A 22,677-nucleotide genomic window follows, 5' to 3' on the forward strand; every position below is an offset into this window, starting at 1 on the left:
ATATCGATATATGTGTATAGAAAATTACTCTCTTTTTCGTTTCTTGTTTGCGAATCATTAGAATAAAATACTGTAATTTTTTAAATTTGAATTTAAGTTTAGTTTACGAAACACGCGAAGTGGCGCTGATACGAGTCGCCATTTTTCGACCATAAACATATAATAATCTACCAGTCTAGATACTGTATACTTTATGATGACCATCCAGGTCCAGGCCATCTTGAATCTTGAATCATTCACTGTCGCGTTTTGGTCTACGTGACATGGAAGTCGCGCGTCGTAGAACGTGGTAGATCGAAGAGAGAACATCATCAAGCTACGTCGAATTAGAGGGAAAGGCTAGAGAAATCGACGAATTTTATCCTAAGTGAATAATTCATCTCGTTTCTTTTCTTCCCCCCTTTTTTTTTTATCGGAAACGGCGCGAAATCGCGAATAGGGGGGCGGGAGGGGGATGAAAGAGGGAGAGACGGCCATTTCTAAGCGATTCTGATATTTTTTCTTCCACGATATGTCAGAGGGCGAGGCGTTGTCGCAGAAGAAGCAAGCGCAGCATCAATCGTTTCACCAGCAGCAGCATCACATCGGAGCAGGCCCGATGGCGAATATGGCATGGCAGTATTCGGCGAATAACATGCACAACATGTTTCCGTATCCAGGGTGAGTGATTAATTAGTGCCAGAACGATTCGTCCAGAGAGAGCGTCGTAGACGTCGAGGATTTCGTCATCGAAGTCGGCCATATTTCGAAGTTGCACGCATAAGATGTATCGCGAGCTTTTTTTTTCATTTTATATTAAATTCCAGATGCTTCTCTCTGTTGAGAATATTTATTTATATTCACGACGAAAATATGATATACGAGATCTATCTAGACCTGTATTTATGTCGAGCATGAAGGTCACGTATGTGTCATAATGCCAAGTTGTTTTCGAAATAAGATTTTAGAAAATAAATATGCCCCTTTATGATATATATATATATATATATATATATATATATATATATATATAATATAATCTTTCAATATAATACAATATAATACAATAATATAAATTGACACAAAAGAATCGTGTGCTCGTAACTTGAGATGAATCATTCTATACATGCATCAATTATGAATGACCTCATTCTTGTCGAGCAAAGTTTTTTGTTTTAATCATTAACTATTGTATTGACGGTATTATTTTTGACAAATTTGAAAATCTTGTATTTGATATTTAATATTATTAAGCCGCAAATGCTATGGAATATAAATATCTATTTGCAAATAATTAATGTTCCAAAATGTAATCTCTTTGCAGGCAAATGTACAATCCAGGGTATCAAGGCGTACAGCATCAAGGACAGATGTTCAATTATTATCATTCGATGATGCCAGGATATGGACAGACTTTTAATCCACAGCAGCTACAGCAGCAACAGCACCAGCAGCAGCAACATCATCACCAACAACAGCAGCAGCAACACCAACAACAACAGCAGCAGCAGCAGCATCAACAACAGCAGCAGCAGCAACATCAGCAGCAGCAGGGAAATAATCAGACGAAGCAGCAGATACATCAACAACCTCCTATACCCGGTACTCCCATGGCTTTAGATGATGATTCTGATCTTCCTCCGTTGCCGCCAGGTCCACCACCAGCGGTTCAGCCAACTCAGCAGCATAACAATCATATACAACAACAATCAATGACTTATCCATCAGGATTGATGTATTCATTTCCCTATGGTAACTGGAATGGAATGCACAATGACACTTCTCGTTAGTACCATTCATATCTTTTTGACAATAATCAGAGATGGGCAAAAGAGTTAACATCTTATTTATGTGACAAAAAATCGATTATATTAAATAATTCAAAATTATTAATTATCTTTTAGTTTAACATAATATAAATAATTTAAATTATATAGATAATATAATATAAAATATATACATATATACATATATTTATATTTATATATAATTTAAATAGTTTATATATGTATAATTTAGATTATAGAGGATCACAAGAGAAAATAACTTTCAAAAAATGTTTGTTTGTGTGTGTGTGTGTGTGTGTGTGTGTGTGTGTGTGTGTGTGTGTGTGTGTGTGTGTGTGTGTGTGGACAAAGCGCGCGCGCACAAACAAATAATGCGGCGGAAACCTATGGAAGAATGACTTTCAAGATTTGTTTGTACGACTCATATAACATGACTCATCAAAGTTTACTGTTGCTATCGGGAAACAGTTTCGGAAATTTTTTGTCGAACTCTAAATTTGTCCATCTCTGTAACAGATCTCTCTAAATATACAGCTGTGTGTTATATATGAATGTGTTGGCAGAATACACAAGCGGGCAAATTCGTTTTAATTTGCCAAACAAGAAAACGGGTCTCGGATACACGCCATCCGGCAATAGTGGCGCGGCGAAGAAAAAACGTAAGCGGAACAAAAATTTAGCAGCTCAATTCAACAATAGCTTTCAGGGAAACGCATCGACGAACAATTCTAATTTCGTATCGAACGGACCTAATGCAAAGCCGATGGAACTGCCACCACTGCCTCCTGCGCAGTGCGAAGTGGCGGCTCCTCCGCCGCCTAGCGAAGAGCCACCACCTGGTCCTGTTGCACCTGTTACGACGACGGCTACTAACGCGGTTTCCAGCGCCGGCGCTGCCACTTCTATCGCGGTCAATTCCAGTCCGGTTGGAGATTGGCCCGACAGTCTGAAGAATTACGTGAACCGATGCTACGAAAAATGTAAGACGGCGGTTGACAAGGATCAGGTTGAAATTATATTGAAGGGAAAAATCACGCGCGCCGCGAACGACGGCTCGCTCTGGGTAAAGGACTGGGATAAGGAGCCTCTGCCCAGCATCCACAGCGAACGCATGACTATGACGATCAAACCTCAGAAGCCGGCGTTAAAGCTGGCGAATCCTCTGGCGAGCCCACTGGTCAATGGTCAACAGGGAGGCCTGCGCAAGCCCGGCCTTTCCAGCTCGCTCGGGGCTCGGCTTGGCGCGCGTCTCTCTGTGACACACAGCAGGCGGTCGAGGACTAGATCGAAGTCGAGATCTAGATCGAGGTCAAGATCAAGATCAAAGTCAAGGTCGCGGTCCCATTCGCGTTCGCGGTCGCGCTCGAAATCAAGGTCAAGGTCAACGCGTTCGCGCACACGTAGTCCTCCGTCACGCAGATACAACAGGCGTAGCACGTCGTCGTCGTCGAATATTAGCGATCGGGAGCACGATTACAAGGCGCTTAAAATGAAAAAGTCCGCGCGCAGCAACAACAAGGCGAATCACGGCAATAAGAAGGCCAAGAAGACTAAGCAGGCTAAGTCACATTTCTATTCCGAATTTGGTTTAGCTACAGGCAATGTGGACGAGTTGGGTACCAAGGAGAAGCTGCAGCAGCGTGCTGCCAGATTCAGTGATGGCATTTCCAGGACGGTGGTCAACAGCAGTGTTATTAGAGACGATCCAAATGCGGACTTTGACTTTACCGGACTTCATATCGTTGGCACATGCAAGGATCTAGAAAAGCCTTACTTGCGTCTCACATCGGTATGGATATTTCTTTAATTTTTATTATCTTTATAATGAATAGAACATAAAGCATCTTGTGTTTTGACAATTTAAATGTAATTAGTTAAATTATTAAAATTTAATAACATAAATTTTAATAACATAACTAATTACATTTAAATTGTCAAAACACAAGATGCTTTATGTTCTGTTCATTATAAAGATAATAAAAATTAATGAGAGATATCTAATGATGCAATAAAATTATTTTTAAATTCCTCTGTACTTATTTTGAACGTTTTGGTTCTTTCTTTAAATCATCTTTAATATATCAAACAAATAGTACTATTTGTTTATTGCGGAGGTCAGAACATTTGCCCCAGTTTTCCTCCCCCCTTTGATATTAATTTAATTGGAAATTTAAAAATAATTTTATATTGCATCTAATATCTGTACCTGGTTCTTACTAGCTTTTTTATACTGTATCTTGTATTTATACAATCGGAGCCTTTTCGATCTATCATTTTAATTGTGTTCTATATGTACACATTGTGAATTTTAATGTTTACAGTTACATATATGACAAAATTATAATATCATTACAGGCTCCTGCTCCGTCTGCAGTTCGACCGGTAAGTGTACTTCAAAATTCTTTGGCTCATGTCAAGAAACGTTGGCTAGCTGAGCAGGACTACAGATACGCTTGCGACCAACTGAAATCCATCCGACAAGATCTTACCGTGCAAGGTATCAGGGACTCGTTTACAGTTCATGTATACGAAACTCACGCCCGTGTAGCTTTAGAACGTGGCGACCACGAAGAATTTAATCAGTGTCAGACGCAACTGAAAATGCTGTATCAGGATCTCGATGGGGAAAACCGATGCGAATTTATCGCTTATCGGATATTGTATTACATCTTTACGAAGAATACTCAAGGTTAGTAACGCGAAGTTAATAATACGGAAAATCTCAGTATTTTCTAAAGTTAAATCGCACGATATACGTATTAAACTTTTCGTTATAATAATATTACGTGGTAATATTTTTGATTTTAGATTTAACGACAATTTTAGCATCTCTTTCGGCAGAAGATAAAAACGACGAGTGTATAAAGCATGCTTTGAAAATACGCTCGGCATGGTGGTTGGGTAATTTTCATGCTTTCTTCAAGCTATATAGGACGGCACCGCGAATGTCTGCCTTTTTGATGGATTGGTTTGTCTCGAGAGAACGAAAGAAAGCATTGAAATATATGATAAAGTCGTACGTATTACACATTTATTATTACAATTCTCTGAATATGTGTTTAAATGCAATTATTATTTTTATAAAATTGTCTTTTTTTAAGGGAGTATTCTTTCAATTTATCAAAATAATTTAAATTTTAATTATTAAATTTAATTTTACTATCAAATTTTATTTAATTCAATTTTTAATTTAATTTAATTTTTTTTTTCAAACTTCGAGATTTTTTAAATATTTTTTTTTTTAAGTTTAATTCGCAGAATAACAATGGTATTTCACTTATTCATATAACAAAAAATTAGAAGAATAGAATTATAATATATGATTTTATCATAACATAAAATAATTTTGTAAAAAGTTTACTATTTTTTAAACAATTTTCAGGATGAAAACTTGGTTTTCTACACACATTTTTGAAAAATATAGTTTGTTTTTTTCAGCGAATGCAAATACACGATTATTTGGTGTATTTTTGCATTTGCTTTCCAAAAAAATTCTTTTTTTAATTTTATAATTTATCGAAAGATATAATTGAAAAAGTATATCGAAACTCAATCGATATACTATTAATGTTTTTAAATTAATATTGATTTCTCTTGAAATGTTTCATTAAATGCAATTCTAGTGCCACGCTTTGACCGATGATACCTATCGAGAAATATGATTCATGAATTATAATTGTAGATTTCTGTTACAGGACGCCGTAGCCCAAAGTTAATAATTATATTTAATTGTGTTCTATGTATTCACTGCCACATCCACATCTGCATCTCCATTCTCTAACGTTTGCATTTCTTCTGCTGTTTAGCTACCGGCAAAATTTGGCGGTTCATTTCGTCGTAGCGGAATTGGCCTTTGAGTCTTTGGACAAGTTTTATGAATTTGTCAGCGAGTTCGGCTTGGTTTACGCTGATCTCGTTCGACAGCAAATCGACTGCAAGGCAAGCAGTGGTAGTCTAGGTGGTTGGTAGAGACGAAACTTTCCTACCTTTATCTCTCATGGCGGAAGATAACTTAGCAAAATGCGCGAAAGAAAAGAGCCACACACATAATACACACATACACACACAACACACGTGCGCGTACATGCGTAAAATAAATATCTCACGTGTGCGTCGCATCATGTGTAAATGCATATGTTCGGACATGCATTTGTATATGACGCATATGCATATATATATAGGTATATAGGTATACATTATATATAGTTACATAGATATCTTCCATTTCGGTGATATATCCGTGTCTCAATTTGTAAATATTCCTCCTGGAAGCCCTATACGTGTGCTGGCTCTATCTTTCGCACAAACTATCTTCAAAAAAAATCATCGTCCCACATCGCAATTTCATTATCGGGCACAAAATCGCGAAAGCTTGGAACTTCGACTACAGCTCCGACTGTGAACATTTGTACATATGTATACGCTCCTTCGTTCGCGGTTTTCCCCTCTACGCGTACGTGTACATAATCACAAGAGGACATATAAAATATATATATGTGGATTGCTTTGTGCCGGGGACCCGTGGAAATTGTACAAAATCCGGATGGATCGCACGTTTCCATTCAATCCGGCGCTACCTCACTGAAAAAAAACCACCTCTTTATAATCGCATCGTCGGGAGTATCATATTCGCAACGTAATAGGATTCGCAAAAGACAGAAAGAAAACAAAAAAGGCTATTTTCGTCTCGTTTGTTCTCGGCTTGGAACGATTCGTTGATGGGAAAAACGAATCGCTCTCTCCTTTCCAATCGTTCGTTAACTGTTACACAGTACTCGCGATCGATTTTTCAAGTATTCCTTTAAGTATTGTCGCACGAAACAAAAGCCGTAGCTGAGCATGGCAAGCCGAGTCTCGCAAAACCAAGCATCTTTTTCTTTGAAGAGAAGAGGTTTCGAAGAGAATGGATTCTGTTTCATACACAAGTCCGGAGACTCGACTCGCGAATCCGAGAAGAAGACCCTCTATTCGTGCCACTTGTGTTACGCGAGAGACGTTCTTTTCGGTCAATGATGAAGCATTCCTGAAGTGCCGATTTTTTTTAACAAGAAGAGGACATTGAAGACAGAGGAGAGAAGGAAATAAAAAAAGAAATGGCAGGATCGTTTCCGCGGGCTCAATTCTTCGAAACATAATTACTTGTGCATGTCAGTAAATCGAGAGAAGACGACGACCGAGTTGGGGGATGAAGGCAGAAGATAGAGAACCTGGAGGAAGAGCATCGTCCCTGATGACAGACGCCTCATGTGATAAGCGGCATTGTTGATTCTCCAATCGAGAGTGTGGGTAGTAATTTTGTAATTAATTTCTCATTCGCGTAATTCATTTTAAACTAGTGTCCATGTGTCGCGCGCGAGACGACGACGGACTCCTTTCCACGTTAGAATCATCTTTCCCATTGTTGGACTCTACTACATGATCGAGACGTTTCGTCGTTTTTGCGTGCGCGCATGGAAGTTGCATCAATTATCGCATTAATTATACAGATCCGGAAAGGGGGATGATTTCATTGTACAATATTTACTCTGGTTATACTATGTTGTGCATAATAAATTATTTAATTTTCTGACGTATTCCTCATTTTTTTTGTCGCGTCGTACTATATGAACTTAGCACACTTTTAGAGGAGACATAAATTGCGACTCGTTTTTTTTTTCGCTTCGCCAATAATAAATAATCTTGTTCCTCCGTGTTGCGTCAAAGCAATTGCATGCCGCGACCGACATTCACACTCTGTCGTTGCTAATTATAACCGCTATCGGTCAATAAAATAATTTAAATATTAAATTATTTAACAATTCACACATGAAAACAGAAAGAGAGAGAGAGACGACACGGAACATTTAAAGTGTATAGAAAACAGTAAACGAGAAAACTTTTTTTTTAATTTCTTATCTTCTAATCTTCATTAGATAATATTTAAGGCTCCTCACTATATCATTACATTACAACTGGAAGCGAACTTGATGCGTGAGAGACTCGTACATATGATATATCGAAGGAATATATGCGACACAACCTTATTTTAAATATATTATTCGATATTATTTATATTCGATAGAGTGGACTTGTAAAATTGATTGAGGACTTTTAAAAAAAACTCGCTTTCGCTCAAAATTCAGAATTCGCAGAGAGAAACATAAATGTTACTCGTGAGTAAATTTTTAAGAAAGAAGAAACTCCAATGTATTTTTACCAGTCCATTCTATCGATTACATGTAAACTGGGACAATTTGTACAATTGTTCGCTTCTGACATAATAGAAATCGTAAATAGCTTTCGAATAATTTAACATAGTTTGATACATGATATTTTTCTATTCGTATAATATTGATACGAACGTAAACCGCGTTTGCATCTTTAACGCAAATTGTAGCCTCGTATTGAAAGAAGATAATCTTATCAACTACGTCTCGATACATTTTATCTCAATTTTGCTCAACGACTTCTACAAAACACTCAAAACGTGTCATTAATCGTGAATTAATCCGTTAACGTTCAGTGCTCTGATAAGTTCGGGTCTGTTTCTTTTTTCCAATTCGAACAATTTAATTAATTATATTACCACTGGTAAGATTTTGGATAATGTAAGGCTCCATTGTTTTATCGCGCGGATCAAGATTAAATACATATCGTGAATTTTCTTTCAAAAATCAAATGTATTCAACGTCACAAAAAATATAAAAAAATTCCGGACGTTAACGGATTAATAATTGCCTCGTGCACGTAACAATTAGGAACAGATCGCGCGGAAGAGATCAACGTCAATATGAATAATTTCGAGTCGCGAGCTACACAGTGCGTAAATAGCCTTACGGTGTAAATATATTAATAGCGTCTCTTTTCTATAATATATAACGATACCGTCTTTGTATACACATCTGATTGATAGCTGATCGTATAACACATTTTTTTAAATTTACTTAAATATTAATCAAATAAAAAAAAGTGTCAACTATTAACGGTACGGCGAAATAACGCAGCTCTCGGAGAGAAATGAGAGATTGATCAATGATCGCGAATAGCGCGTTGACTGCGATGATGGGATCGGTGAAGGGGAGAGGAGGTGGAAAAGAATGCGAGGGGGAGAGACGGAGGATTCCGTTTACACGGAAAGGGACACGAAGCTGTTATACTGGGTGATGTTGCGTTTTAGAATGTCGGCGCACGGGCCTAAGACCCGCTCGAACCGTGCCCGATCCAGTTTCACGCATTTCAACGGACCCCTGGCCACTACGGTCGCCGCTCGTGGCCTGTCCAGCAGCAGCGCTATTTCACCTGTACAGGAAGAAAAGTTCCCCGTCATTGAACGAGTCGAATTTCGCTTTTTTTTTTGTATAATTGTAATTTTTATAAATTTGCATAAAATTGATTACACAGATGTACAGCTTCACGTATGAGATTAATTAATATTGACAGTTAATATTTTTCTCTCAGAGATATTTACGTATCAAGTTATTACTAAATGAAATGACTGTAAATGTATGCTAGATTTTCTCGGTCGTGTTTATTATCTGAGATGTCTGCTCTCCGATCTTTATTCTTACCGAAATAATCGGAAGGTCCTAAACGGCCGACCTCCGCAGGTTCGTCCCCTTCCGAGCGTTGCTGAAGAACCACCGCAGTTCCCTCGACGATTATATAAAAGTCTTCTCCCGGTTCACCCTGTCGGACTATCGTTTCGCCGTCATCGAATGCTACCGGCTCCAGAGCGTCCGCTACCGTGAGCCTTTCCCACTTATCCAAGGACTCTATGGAGAGAAACACGTCGGAAATATCAATAATAATTTTATTTCTTTCATAAGCAAATCTTATTTCCATTTTATATAAATTTTATCTCTTACAAATGACATAAAAAATTATCTTTGTTATTTTAAATGAAGAATTTTGCATAGAAAATCAGAGAATTAAATTATCTTTAGAATTCTGATAGAAATCTATTCTAATCACTTTCAATATTTCGTTGTAATAGTAGATAATAATTTAGGGGACGTCGGTGCCGAAGCTGCGGAGTAGCGAACTCACCTAAAATCGAGACCCTGGAGAGAAACTCCTCGTACATTTTCCGTTTCCTTATGGTGGAACCCATGAGAATTCTGCGGTAAGAGTCTCTGTCGATGCCCCAGAGCTTCACGTCGGTCTTCGCTCTGACGGTGGCGGCGCGTGGAGTTCCGTAAATTAACGCGAGCTCGCCGAAGCTACCACCCTCGCCGATCGTCGTTGCCAGCTCGCCGTTGACGAATATCTCGACCTCCCCTTGATCGATCACGTAGAAGTTATCGCCTTCGTCGCCTTGAAAAGGACATTACCGCTCATTCATTCATTCTGAGCACGTCAACGATAAGCCAACGCGAAATAAAAGCAGGTTCTCGAGCACCAGCCACATGTATGTATGTATGTACCTTGACGAATGATCGCCTCGCCGGGCAGAAAGGTCACGGGAAACATCGCGTCGAAGATATCGGAACGCTCGTTCTCGTCCAGATGCGCGAACAGGACGTTCTTTGCAATAGCCTTACTCAGGGCAGCCATAGTTTTGTAATCCTTAGGTACGACCTTCTTGACGTAACTGGTGGCGTCTTCCTCGGAGACCGGCTCCGCCGAGATTCCGCCCCGTCGTCGCGGCACCTGCGGACCCTGTTGCCCCGCGGGCATGTCCTCCGTGTCCTCCGGACTCGTTGCAATCTGTTGCTTGGCATCGTGAGCTTGTTCCTGTACAGAAGAGAAAAAGAGATAAAGCTTCAGCCAAGAGTGTAAGTCTCTTAACTATAATTGTTAGCGGGATTTTTTAATAAAAAAAATGGTAATCGTACTACTATGCAGTTTAGTAAAATTAATCAAATGTTTTATATTTTATTATGGTAGATATTATTTTTATTGTGACAAATATTAATCACAGAGAAATTCTCATAAATTTCTTTTCGTACCATATTGTCCTACGATTATCATGATTTTCAGGGTAAATTCTATAAGAGAAAATTCTCTCAGTGTAAAAAATTATAAAAAGTTATAAATAAATTATAAAAAATTAAATTAATTAAATTTAAATTTAAAAAATTATAAATATAATTATGATGTAGGGTTGATGATTGCAGTCCATCATCAATAAATGATTAAGAGTGAAAATCATTGCTGAAATAATTAAATTATAAAGCGTAGTTTGTTCGTGATAAAATGTCAATATTTATGTTTATATGATAATTTTTACGTGTACTAGGGCAATGTTTTTTTTAACGTTAGCATGTTCAAATTCATTATAATTTACGTCAATGTGTGCGTGTGTGCGCACCATTATTACTTCTAATTTAAATTCAGTATCATGCCCATATTATGGAAACCACGAGATATTATCATATAACAGATATAGTATAAGAGATTGCGGTCATTACATTTGGCATATATTAATATAATGAATTCCATTCGCTCTAGTCTAATTAGCTTAAGCGGTTTCTTGGTCCCGAAACATTAACTACGTACGAAAACGTACGAAAGTTTCTGAGTCTTAATTAAAATAGAACTAATTAATTCACCAAACCGCGATGTACGTGTTGTATACTCTTACGAGAATTGGTCGATCGGCATGATAAATAATATAAAAATTCATCTTGGCAATGTCGAGCATACAATAAATCATGCTTCGCTACTAATGCATTCGTAAAATCGTTTACGCTGCATTTCAAGTATTTCCATATTTTATTTTATTTTTAATTCTATTTTTATTTTATTGAGTTGATTCATAAATAAGTTCCGTTTTACTTAACAAACTGAATTTTTATATTTAAAATTGTTTTACAATAAATTTTAATCTGTTATACATATATTCTCCATTATTAAATACAACTTGTTGCCGCCATTTATAGATGATAATTTGTTACTTTCTTCCTCGAAGAATTTTGAAAGTTTTGATGCAAAAAAAAACTTTACAAATTCATCGATCTCAGTATCATTATGAAATATTCTTCCATTTAATGAATTTTAGAGTGATCTAAACAGATGAAAATCTAATAAGACAAGGTTCATAAAATAGGGAGGATGAGATAGAACTGACCACAAAAGCTCCAACATTTTTTCCTGTTATTTTAGTCGTATGTGATCGAACGTTGTAGCAAAATTACATTTTTGCGATTGATGAATGCTTTTTTTGCATTTTGTTTTGTACGCTGTAGTTGCTGCACGTATACATCTGCTGTGGTTGTTTCGTTTCACTTTAAAAACTCATAGTTTCTCAGAAAAAGTGATTTAGTAATTATATCTATAGTGAAACTTATTTATGAATCAACCAAACATATACATAATTAATTTTTTGTAATTCTTTGTAATTTAATAAAAATATATGCATTTTATACATAAATATACATATAATATTTTTATATAAAATATATTATTATTATTAAATTACAAACATTTACAAAAATTAATTAATTCTATAGATATATTGAATATAAACAAAAAAATATATACAATTATATAAAATATATATATGTATATATAGTATTATTAAATTACGAAAAATGATAAAAAAATTAATTGCAAAAGATTTGCAATTGCAAATTGTCGTCGTCAATCCGTCGTGAGAATCGGAGCAACGAGGTGTTAAGGTCACCGCGGATAAATGCACACTCGAGTTTCGTCGTGATATGTTGGGGTGTAATAGTTAAAAAAAGAAAAGCGAAGCGCAAATTAATAATTCATTAGCCACGAACGTGCGGCTCCATGCGGTCGACATTCGAGACTCTCGCGTGTGTATATGTTTATCCCGCACAAAATTACCGTAAAATTATAAATTATATAGGTCTTTAGACATTATATACCGCCGCGTTTTATACGAGCGATGCACATTACTGGGGGTGAGAGGGATGTGAGCGAATAATGTCATAGGTCAGTTGTGTCGTTTTCACGCACGAATGCGTCATCTCTCTCTCTTTCTTTCTTCCTGGCGACGACGTTAACGGAAATATTCAAATCAGGGCATTTTCTCCTTTCAATTATCGTAATGGTGCACTGCTAACGCAAGGAGTTAAGGAGCTCTCGCGACCCTGCGACCTCGTCTTCGGGGTCGACGGATGACTTTCGGGACCTGAGCGCGACTTTCACACGCATTCCCTGTCATATACTTTGCATTTGTAATAAAGACATTTAATAATAGTAATAATAGTAATAATATAGAATGGTATACATAATAATAATAATATAGATGGATTATATAGAAAAAAAATTGACAAGACTTTATCCTGCAAAACTAAGTTTTGAGGGTATAATTTATTTAATTTCTTTCGAATGAGATTATTAAATTATATATATATGTGTAATTTTTAATTTTTTTGAAAATTAAATATAAATGTAAATTATTTGAATATTAAATTAAATTAAATTAAATATAAAAATTAAATATGAAACATATACAGATTGTAAAAGATATTAGAGAATAATGTTGAATCTTAAGTTAATAGAAGAAGACACAAAATGATTGTAAGAATTAAAAGATATCGATTTCACGTTAAATTCTCTTCGTTTAATCCATCTATTCTTTGCAAAAAGAGCTTCGTTAAAGTATTATTACTTGAATCAGTAATAATACTTTTTGTCAGTAATTAAGTTATATTTCTTTTCTTGAGAAGAAAAAAAAATCCGATCGAACTTCAGAGTCGTCATAGGTAAATTATTACTACTATCGCTCGATTTATGAATTAGGAATTATTGATACAAGAAATCGATCGCAATTCGCTAATTATCGTCCAACGTAATGCGAACACGGCTTCTAATGAGTCCATAAAACTTAACGATCCGATAAATCTTCATCGCTCCTTTCCGCCTCCGAAGACATGCGTCTGTTACGTATATTAAAAATAGAAGACCGGAATTTAATTTATCAAAATTACCAACATAATTGACAAATTATCCTTCCCTTTCGAATTGTTACCGCTCATTTATATGTATTATATCTAATGAAATTTTAGACAATCTATAAATCAATACAGAATTTCTCTCTCACTCTTTACAATGTTATATGTCAAATTGTTAATATAATTGTAAATTGAGAAGAAATATTACGTTACGTCGATTATAAATTCAACTTACAATTATATAACATAAAAAACTCTATATATAATTAATTATTAAAATTATTATATATATATATATATATATATATATATATATACAAATTAAATCGATTTCCCTTCTTGTTATCTTCGAGATGTCAACATCGTGACTTATTATTATCACAGATTACATGTAATGTATGCAGTAATTTAATAAATGTGCATTATGTCATTGCTATCACAAATAGCGTACATACATATATAACTAAAGTTTAGAATTGTGGATCGCGATCTTATTAAATCTGTCAGTTTACTACGCATACCTGGCGCGCGCTTTGGGTTCATACACGAAAATAGAATACGGATTCCAATTTTGCAGACATAATTCTGCAAACGTATATATGTATTTCGTGTGTTAAACGAGATATTATACACTGGAATCTTGTTTCTAAAACTATCGCAAATTATCGGATGTCGAAAATGGACTTTAGAATACCAAGCAATCGAATATAGTAAGATATACATATGCATGTGATATATATATATATATATATATAACTGTAAATAACCATGTTATAGCTCTCTATGTGCGACTCAATTATATATAACGCGTCGTACATTAAATTCCAACTGAAACTCGACGGAATCAACAAAGACGTATGCTCTTATACAATCTCTCCAGTCAATGATGATATATAGCTGCACTCTCGCAAGTGTGCTACATACACATACACATATATCCTTGAACACACTCGTGACACAAAGAGAGAATCTTATTATCCTTCTCTTTTCATGGTACAAGTGTTTTTCAGTCTTGGATCTTTTTCGTACACAGAACACGTTATGCATGAGTCGAAAGTGCATCAAAATACGTCCCTTAAAATGCATTCTGAATACTAAATAAGAATATAAATAAAAAAAAAAAAATTTTCGAAAATTTATAAAATTTGGAATATAAAATAAATATGAAGATTTATATACTATTCTCCGAGATAACTGTATCGAGAAAATATAATTCTTAAATTATACGCGTGACCAGAGTGTCGACGAGCGTGTTTTTCGTATCGATTTTCTTTTCTCTTAAAAGTGTTCTGCAATTTTTGCCTCTTTCTTTTTATTCCCAGTTCTCCATTTCAAGACGAACGTGAAAAGATTACGTAAAAGCATCGCATTTTTATTCTTCTCGTTTCGAAAAAAGGCTAGCTGCTGTAAACAGCGCAGTAAAAGACTGTAGAGGACGTTTACGAAGTTCAACGATTTTTATAAGAGTTTGGCAAAAAAGAATATAGTCCTGCATGAAACTTCTTGGTACAAAAACGTTAAGACATCTCTATATAAAATGCACGTCAAGAATTGAAAAAATGAAAAGTAAGAAACCAACAATAATATATGATCTTCTCAGATTGAAAAAAGTGATTTTTCGAAATAGTACATTCCGCAAAAATTTCATAAACTCAACACTTGTGAGAAAATTTTTTCTTCTTTTATTTCATGCATCAAAAACAATTCTTTTGTGGAAAAGATGATAATAGTGTAATTTTTTCGAGATAAAATTATATCCCATGTCAATGTTAAGAAAGGTTTTTAAGAGTGCAGTCGAGAAAACTTGGAAAACTTCAGTAAAAATTTCACTTGTGAGAATTTTTTTTATTTCACACATAAAAATCACGATTTTTTTGTAGAAAAGATAATAATATAATTATTTTCGAGACAAAATGAAATGAGATTGCATTGTCGATGTTAAGAGAGATTTTTAAAAGAGCTTTCAAGAGAACCTGGAAATCTTTACTTTAACAAAAATTTCACTTATGAGAATTTTGTTTTATTTTACACATCAAAATCACTTTTTATTTTGTAGACAAGATAATAATAGTGTATTTTTTTCGAGATAAAATGAAATGATATCCCATTGTCGGTGTTAAGAAAAGTTTTAAAGAGAATAGTCGAAGAAACTTAGAAACCTTCACTTCAGCAAAAATTTCACTTGTGAGAATTTATTTTATTTCACACATCAAAATCATGATTTTTTTTAAAAAAAGATGATAATAGTATAATTATTTTTGAGACAAAATGAAATGAGATTGCATTGTCGATGTTAAAAGAGATTTTTAAAAGAGTTGTCAAGAGAACCTGGAAAATTTCACTTTAATAAAAATTTCACTTATTAGAATTTTTTTTATTTCACATATCAAAATCACGAATTTTTTTGTGTGGAAAAGATGGTAATAATAATGTAATTTTTTTTTTTTTTTAGACGAGACGGAATGAGAACGCATTGTTGATGTGAAGAAAGATTTTTAAGAAAGCTATCAAGAGAACTTGGAAGACTTCTCCGACATCAACATGATCCATCGTCCGCGAGATCAATAAAATCATACGCGCTCGTAACTGGAACGATTATGGCCGATGCTTGTTCTTTCTCTCGCGTACCTCGTTCATTATTCCTCTCGATCCTCCTCTTCCTCTTTTATCTTCTGTATTCTTCCTGGTCTTTTTTTCCTCGTTCTCCACTTGCCGAAAATGTGATGACAACACTTAGGAAACGTCTTTCGCGCGAAACTGCTCCTCGCGAACGCAAAAGTCGCGTCGTCGTCGTCGTCGTCGTCACGTCACACTCGCGATCTCGCGTCCTCCACGTCCTCCAGCTCCGCGATCTTATAAGGCCTCGGACGGAATCCAATTAGAGGTCGGAGGCGATCTAGCACGCGCGCGCGACTCCGGCGCGACAGCGTTGGTACGCTTACTGCTGCTCCAGCTGTTTCACTCGTCGTACTCGGCGCCAGCCCGCGAGGATGAGACGGATGGTGTCGCCGAGATGCTGTGTGCTGTGCTGTGATGTCTCGTGTCTGATGGTCGGTAAGTAAGGTCCTCCTCTCTTCGTATTTTACAGCGAATCGATCCTCTACGCGACGACTTCCCGGCATCTTTCCAAGACCTTGGGGCTCGTAAAGTTGCGATTTTATATGTAATACAAACTGCGAAGACTTGTGTTTCACACGCAATTTTATATCGGAGCTTCCGGAGTTTACACAACTGCAGTTAACGAGAAGATTTTCTTGATTCAGTTAAGAAATGTATTTATCCAGGCAAAAAATTTCGTATATAATCAGATTTAAATATACATATATCATTATATATAAATTTTTTTCCCCGAGTACTTCTTTAATATTTTATCTTTTATATTATTTTGCATTGCTAATATAATTCATATGAATTAATATTTATTTCTTATAATTTCATATTGACTTATTAATTTTATTAATATTCAAAGTTAATATTTATTTATTTTATTCATTTATTCATTAATATAATTTATATTATAAAATTTTATTAGAACGTAGATTCTTTATTTAATTAAGAACTGAATCAAGTATAATTACTCAGGAAAAAAATTGCATATAAATATGTATAATCAGATATACATATAATTATATATGAATTTTTTTCAGAATAATTTCTTTTATTTTTTCTTTTTGATTGCTTATATGAATTAATATTTTGTATCAATTTTATTATTCATACACAGAGAGAATTTTCTCTTAGAATTACCCTGAAATTTATGGTAATCGTGAGAAAATATGGCATAGAAATTTTATGAGAATTTCTTTAATTAATATTTATCACAATAAAAATATCTATTACAATAAAATATAAAATGTTTGATTAATTTTACTATGCAGTTTAATAAAATTAATCAAACATGTTTTATATTTTATTGTGATAGATATTATTCAGAATTCTCATAAAATTCTTTCCATACCATATTGTCCCACGATTACCATGATTTTTAGGGTAAATTCTAAGAGAAAATTCTCTCAGTGTAGTTATTAATAATTTTATTAATAGTTAATACTTATTTCTTAATTTAATCATTAATATAATTTATCCTATAGAATTTTATTAGAATTTTGTTTTTCTCCTTATTTTTTATTTGCTATAACTTTATTCTTATCAACTAGCGGAACATGAATTTATATTCCTTATCCCTAGTCATCGCAAGAACGACCAGACATATAATATCACGCGTCTAGTATAATATTATCATAATTTCAGATGAGCCACCCGCCGTTCCTGGCGATGACATCGAGAAGAAAACTGGCGTCGAGACGCGAAAGGGATGGAAAAAGAATGACGGCGATTAGATTCACTTGGTCTTCCATACATTTTTGTGGACTGCTGCGTTTTTAACGCGCATCATTCTTGTGTGATCTATTTCTTTCTCTCTCTCTTTTTCTCTTGGCTATAAGGTTGCTCCTCGTTATATTTCGAGCGTGTTCTATGTTTAGATCAGATGCCCTTATATTGCGCTCTCTCTCTCTGTCTTCCTTTGTACACATACCTCTCATCCCTTCTCAACATCTTGCTCCTTCTTTTTTTCTTAGTAAGATGCCTTTCCTAGGGTTGAATGTATAAAGAATTTTTATTACTTATTCATATTTATTAATAATTTTATTAATATTCTTTTTTATCTTTTTCTAATTTTATTAATATTTTAATAATATTAATTTTATTGTATAGTTAATATTTATTTATTAATTTTATTAATTTATTCATTAATATAATTCATATTATAGAATTTTTTGTTAGAGCGAACCGCCCTTATTTCTTATGCTTCACGAGCATGCAAACTTTGGTAAAAAATGTTGTAAAATTATTTAAAGTAAATAACCTTTTATATAAGAAGGAAGAGATTTTATTTAACGATAAAAATGTAAGAAATTTGTATGAAATTAAAATCTTTTTTTTTACTGAAACAATTTTCTAATTACGAATAATTGAAAAAGTACGACTTTTACGCGCGGACAGCAAAAAATCTGATTCTTCAATTAATTTTATTTAATTTTACTTTACTAAAAGGCATCTCACGGAGATTGGTTTTTACAATATCTATCTCTCATTTCGGAAGTCATTTGTGCGCTTCTGTTTATATCCTTTCGCTATATCCTTTTTACGTCTCTCATCTTTTCTATTTCGCTTCCATACGTCAAATTTATGTGCTCCTCGGTGTCCTTTTATTTCTCGCGGTTATTATTCTCTTCGTCTATAGATATCGTACTCTTTTTCGCTGTTTGTATGCCGGAGGGATCTATTCCGGAAATAAATTTCGCTTTTTTCATTTTATCCGTCTAATGCGTCCTTTCCCCCTTTCTCCCACGCGCAATATATTTGTCGCATATATAGCATAAGCACGGAAAGCAAACACGCGACGACGAAGATCCGCAGCTTCGCTTTCCGTTTGACAGCTGCATTGACGTTGCACCACCAGTGGTTGCGATGCTGTTACATTGACACTGATTGACATGTGCGATAAGGGAGACACTCGATCGAAGATATATCCTTATATGATCTTAAATCCGGTATTATACGAACAGAGACCTGTCTTAGGATTTCTAGCCAAATATTTGAACGAGAGAGAGACAAAGTGACCAGATATTTTATTTTTATGGGAAAAAATTACACATACCATTTATTTAAACGCGCGCTAATATATTTTGATTTCTTATAAATCGCGAGGGAGAGATAAATGAAGATATATATCGCCTTGGTGAAAAAAAAAAAAATAAAATAAATATTGATATGCAAAATACACATAAATCTTCTCGCAGCGCGGATATGTTTAATGATAAAGCTAATATTTTAAAGGAGATTTAAAAAAAAATGTGATAGCTCGTGTGACGAAACTGTTCGTTTTTATTGATTCTTTTCGCAATAACGATATTTCACGTGCTATTTTTCTTCCTGCCTCCGAAATGGCCTTCACTGCCTACGCACAGTCATGTGCGGCCTGGTAAACATAACTTTGCAAAGAACAAATGCGAAATACTGCATTGTATATTTGATGAACCCGTTCATATATATGTTTAAAAATAAAGTAACAATTAAATACTTACGCGAGAATAATATCAAAATTCTGAGACTTATAATTTTCATAAGTTTGGATATAATTTTCTTTTGAAGACTTTCCCTTCTCGCAAAGAGAGGATAAAGAGATCTTATTGTTAGATTATCTTCAAGCGCGAATTCGATTACGGATTTTCAATCTACAAATATATATGTAAAATTTATATATAGTATATATATCTTTATTTATATAATATATATCTTTTATTATAGATAATCTTTATATATATCTTTATATATAATTTTATATATATAATTCGTGAGGTCGGATTCGCGCGTTTCTTTATGTTCGAGTCGCGTCGACGATAGTTTTTACGTCAGAGGCTATCGCTTATTTTTGGCCGTCGTTTCTTCCGAGAGTCGATTTTGGGCGAGCCTTGGAATTTCTGTGGATATACACGTCGCGTGAGTGGCACGAACAGCCAAGGGTAATTGCCGTCGCCATGTAACGTTAAATGGGAAAGGTAACGGGGTAGCAAAAGGTCTCGGGGAAACCTATACGAATCAAGAATCACGGCATGCTAAAACACACAGATATAATTTGAGAAATGTGTTTTGCCGGGGACGTTGATTGATATAGGAACGTCCGTTCGTCGTCAACTTCCGCAAACTTTTAATTGCATCTATTTCATCACGGATGAGGTCGATATGTTTCGCGAAAGACACGTGTAATAATTAGTCACGGATAAAAACTTTCTTTCAAATATTAATCAGTTGATAACTGTTAAAAAATTAATCGAGAGTTTAGAGTACTATAACATATTATTTAAAGCATATTAATATTTTATAATTTTTATTACATACTATTACTTTAAAATTTAATTAACAAATTAAAGTTTTAATCAGCTGATTTCTGTCAAAAAATTAATAAAATGTTAATTTGATATTTAAATTTTAAAATAATGTTAAAAAAATTAAAATAGCGATATGTTGTAAATAATGTTATAATACCTTATGCTCCATTAATATTTCTTGACAGAAATCAGCTGATAACTGTCAAAAATATTAATCGAGTTTAAAGTATTCTAGCATGCTATTTAAATCATACTAATATCTTAACTTTTACAACAAATTATTATTTCAAAATTTAATTAGCAGATTGGCACATAATCAGCTGATAACTGTCAGAAATCTTAATCGAGTTTTAAAGTATTGTAACATTTTATTTAAAACATACTATTATTTAAATTTTTATAATATAATATTATTTTAAAATTTAATTATCAAATTAACGCTTTAATCAGCTGATTTCTATAAAAAAATATTAATAAAACGTTAATTCGATAATTAAATTTTAAAATAATATGTTAAAAAAATTAAAATAATGATATGTTGTAAATAATATGATAACATATTAGGTATTATAAAATACCTTATACTCGATTAATACTTTTTGACAGAAATCAGCTGATAACTGTCAAAAATATTAATCGAGTTTAAAGTATTATAGCGTGTTATTTAAATTTTAAATCATACTAATATCTTAACTTTTACAACAAATTATTATTTTAAAATTTAATTTGTGTTGTTCTAGTAGATACAATTTTATATGTATAATTTTTCAAAGTCCAGAATTTCCTAGTACTGTGTTCACTTGTTTTTGATAGTGCCGTGGGTGCCGAGATAATAAACAAGTATGTTATGATCTTATTCTATTTTTCGTCTAACAATAATGTTTTCAGAAGCAACATTTATATGTTAATGTTTCATTTAGTTAGAGTTGTTTTTGTATTAAAAATTGTACTTAAAATATACTTTGGAAAAGAGAGAGAGAGAGAGAAAAACTATAAATTGAAAGTCCAATGACACAATATCCAATATATATATATATATGTTTAGTATATACTGATTATATAATTATATTGAAATGTTAGGCACTTGTTATTTTGCATAATGATCGTACGTCGATATAACAGGCAACCTACATTTTTCAATAACAATTACACGAGCAATTTAAAGAGATGGCAGCACTTGTTATTATACATGTCGTAAGCTATAATATTATAGAGATATTATTATATTATTTGTTTACAGAACGTATATATAAATGATTCGCGTTCAAGAATTCCAAACTCTGATTATACTAATGATTGTTATCTATACAACATTGAGATAACACGACATTGTTTTCTATGTAGACTTCCATCACAATGTTTACACATGTAAGAGAGATGCAATAAAAATGATGTTTCTCCGCGACACATATTTATCGTGAATGCTACGTTAAATGAATTTTTACGAGACGTAACCAATTCATTGAATAATGGACAAGAGAATTATAACAAATTAAAAATACTTGCCGTTTGTATCTTTATGACACAAACACAACTTGTCACTATTTTCTCACAAATGTTATTTTATCCTCAGAAAATATTACTCAGAAATCACAATTAATTGATAAGAGAACATAATAAAATTAATCGAAATTCAAAGAGATTCGCGAGGATATGTCCTAGCAGAAGAGATACGCGTTCTCGAAGCACCAGGTGATCACCCGGGATCGCTCTGCTCCTGGTCCGCGTATCACGTCACTGTCACGTCATACTGTCACTGTCGTCGACAAATAATTTATCCGTCTCGCGAGGATCGCAGAAAGCAGGGCGCAGGATCGCGACGTCTCCCGGACGAGGAGAATCGAGAGACGAGAAGCTCTCTCTTTGGACAAAGTCAGGTTAATTCGCGAGGACGCACGTCGACGAGGTCGGGTGGTCGCGCGGGCTCTCGCCGAGGAGAACAATGACGTATTACGTACCCTTTCCAGCTTCTGGAAGTATTCCCGCAGGAAGGAGATTGGGTTCTCGGGCCGGCCCACGCACAGTTGCACTATACAGTCTTTCAGGACTTGTTGGATATTGTGTCGCTGAACGTATTCCTCGCACTCACGTAAACTCTGCTCCTCCTCGAGATTCGCCGCCATATTGATGATGCACGCCGCGCCGTTTTATCGGCGACACCTTCACGTACGTAGG

At 34.4% G+C, this 22,677-nt stretch overlaps 2 protein-coding genes across 4 annotated transcripts; one reads left to right on the top strand and one right to left on the bottom strand.

Moving 5' to 3' along the window:
- Nucleotides 1-210: 210 nt before the first annotated feature.
- Nucleotides 211-7,339, top strand: LOC145938186 (leukocyte receptor cluster member 8 homolog). Of its 2 annotated transcripts, XM_083041623.1 has the most exons (7): nt 211-367; nt 519-660; nt 1,304-1,764; nt 2,330-3,555; nt 4,122-4,455; nt 4,575-4,782; nt 5,573-7,339. In XM_083041623.1, the coding sequence occupies exons 2-7, from the start codon at nt 599-601 to the stop codon at nt 5,733-5,735; spliced, it is 2,454 nt and encodes an 817-aa protein (XP_082897749.1). In that variant the 5' UTR covers nt 211-367; nt 519-598; the 3' UTR covers nt 5,736-7,339. The 2 variants fall into 2 exon arrangements, with proteins under 2 accessions (XP_082897749.1, XP_082897748.1); XM_083041622.1 differs by having other exon boundaries at nt 225-660.
- Nucleotides 7,340-7,800: 461 nt separating this feature from the next.
- Nucleotides 7,801-22,639, bottom strand: Pka-r1 (protein kinase, cAMP-dependent, regulatory subunit type 1). 2 transcript variants are annotated; one of them, XM_083041647.1, is made up of 5 exons: nt 22,461-22,639; nt 10,169-10,478; nt 9,792-10,058; nt 9,314-9,517; nt 7,801-9,044 (listed from the first exon to the last, which is right to left on the bottom strand). In XM_083041647.1, exons 1-5 carry the CDS (start codon nt 22,623-22,625, stop codon nt 8,872-8,874), a joined length of 1,119 nt encoding a protein of 372 aa, XP_082897773.1. In that variant the 5' UTR covers nt 22,626-22,639; the 3' UTR covers nt 7,801-8,871. The 2 variants fall into 2 exon arrangements, with proteins under 2 accessions (XP_082897773.1, XP_082897774.1); XM_083041648.1 differs by lacking the exon at nt 22,461-22,639 and adding an exon at nt 16,238-16,481.
- Nucleotides 22,640-22,677: the final 38 nt, after the last annotated feature.

Source organism: Prenolepis imparis, unplaced genomic scaffold (genome assembly GCF_030444845.1).
Source record: "Prenolepis imparis isolate NDT839.2.m4 unplaced genomic scaffold, iyPreImpa1.0 SCAF_7, whole genome shotgun sequence".
NCBI lineage: Eukaryota > Metazoa > Arthropoda > Insecta > Hymenoptera > Formicidae > Prenolepis > Prenolepis imparis.

Bases quoted from the DNA above. Each gene is read 5' to 3' on its own strand.
- LOC145938186 (XM_083041622.1), top strand. From the start codon at position 512: ATGTCAGAGGGCGAGGCGTTGTCGCAGAAGAAGCAAGCGCAGCATCAA. The intron at 3,556-4,121 runs GTATGGATATTT...ATATCATTACAG, and splicing joins CTTACTTGCGTCTCACATCG to GCTCCTGCTCCGTCTGCAGT. The intron at 4,456-4,574 runs GTTAGTAACGCG...TTTTGATTTTAG, and splicing joins CTTTACGAAGAATACTCAAG to ATTTAACGACAATTTTAGCA.
- Pka-r1 (XM_083041647.1), bottom strand. From the start codon at position 22,625: ATGGCGGCGAATCTCGAGGAGGAGCAGAGTTTACGTGAGTGCGAGGAA. The intron at 10,479-22,460 runs GTACGTAATACG...TCTTCTGTACAG, and splicing joins ACTTCCAGAAGCTGGAAAGG to GAACAAGCTCACGATGCCAA. The intron at 10,059-10,168 runs GTACATACATAC...GTCCTTTTCAAG, and splicing joins CGAGGCGATCATTCGTCAAG to GCGACGAAGGCGATAACTTC.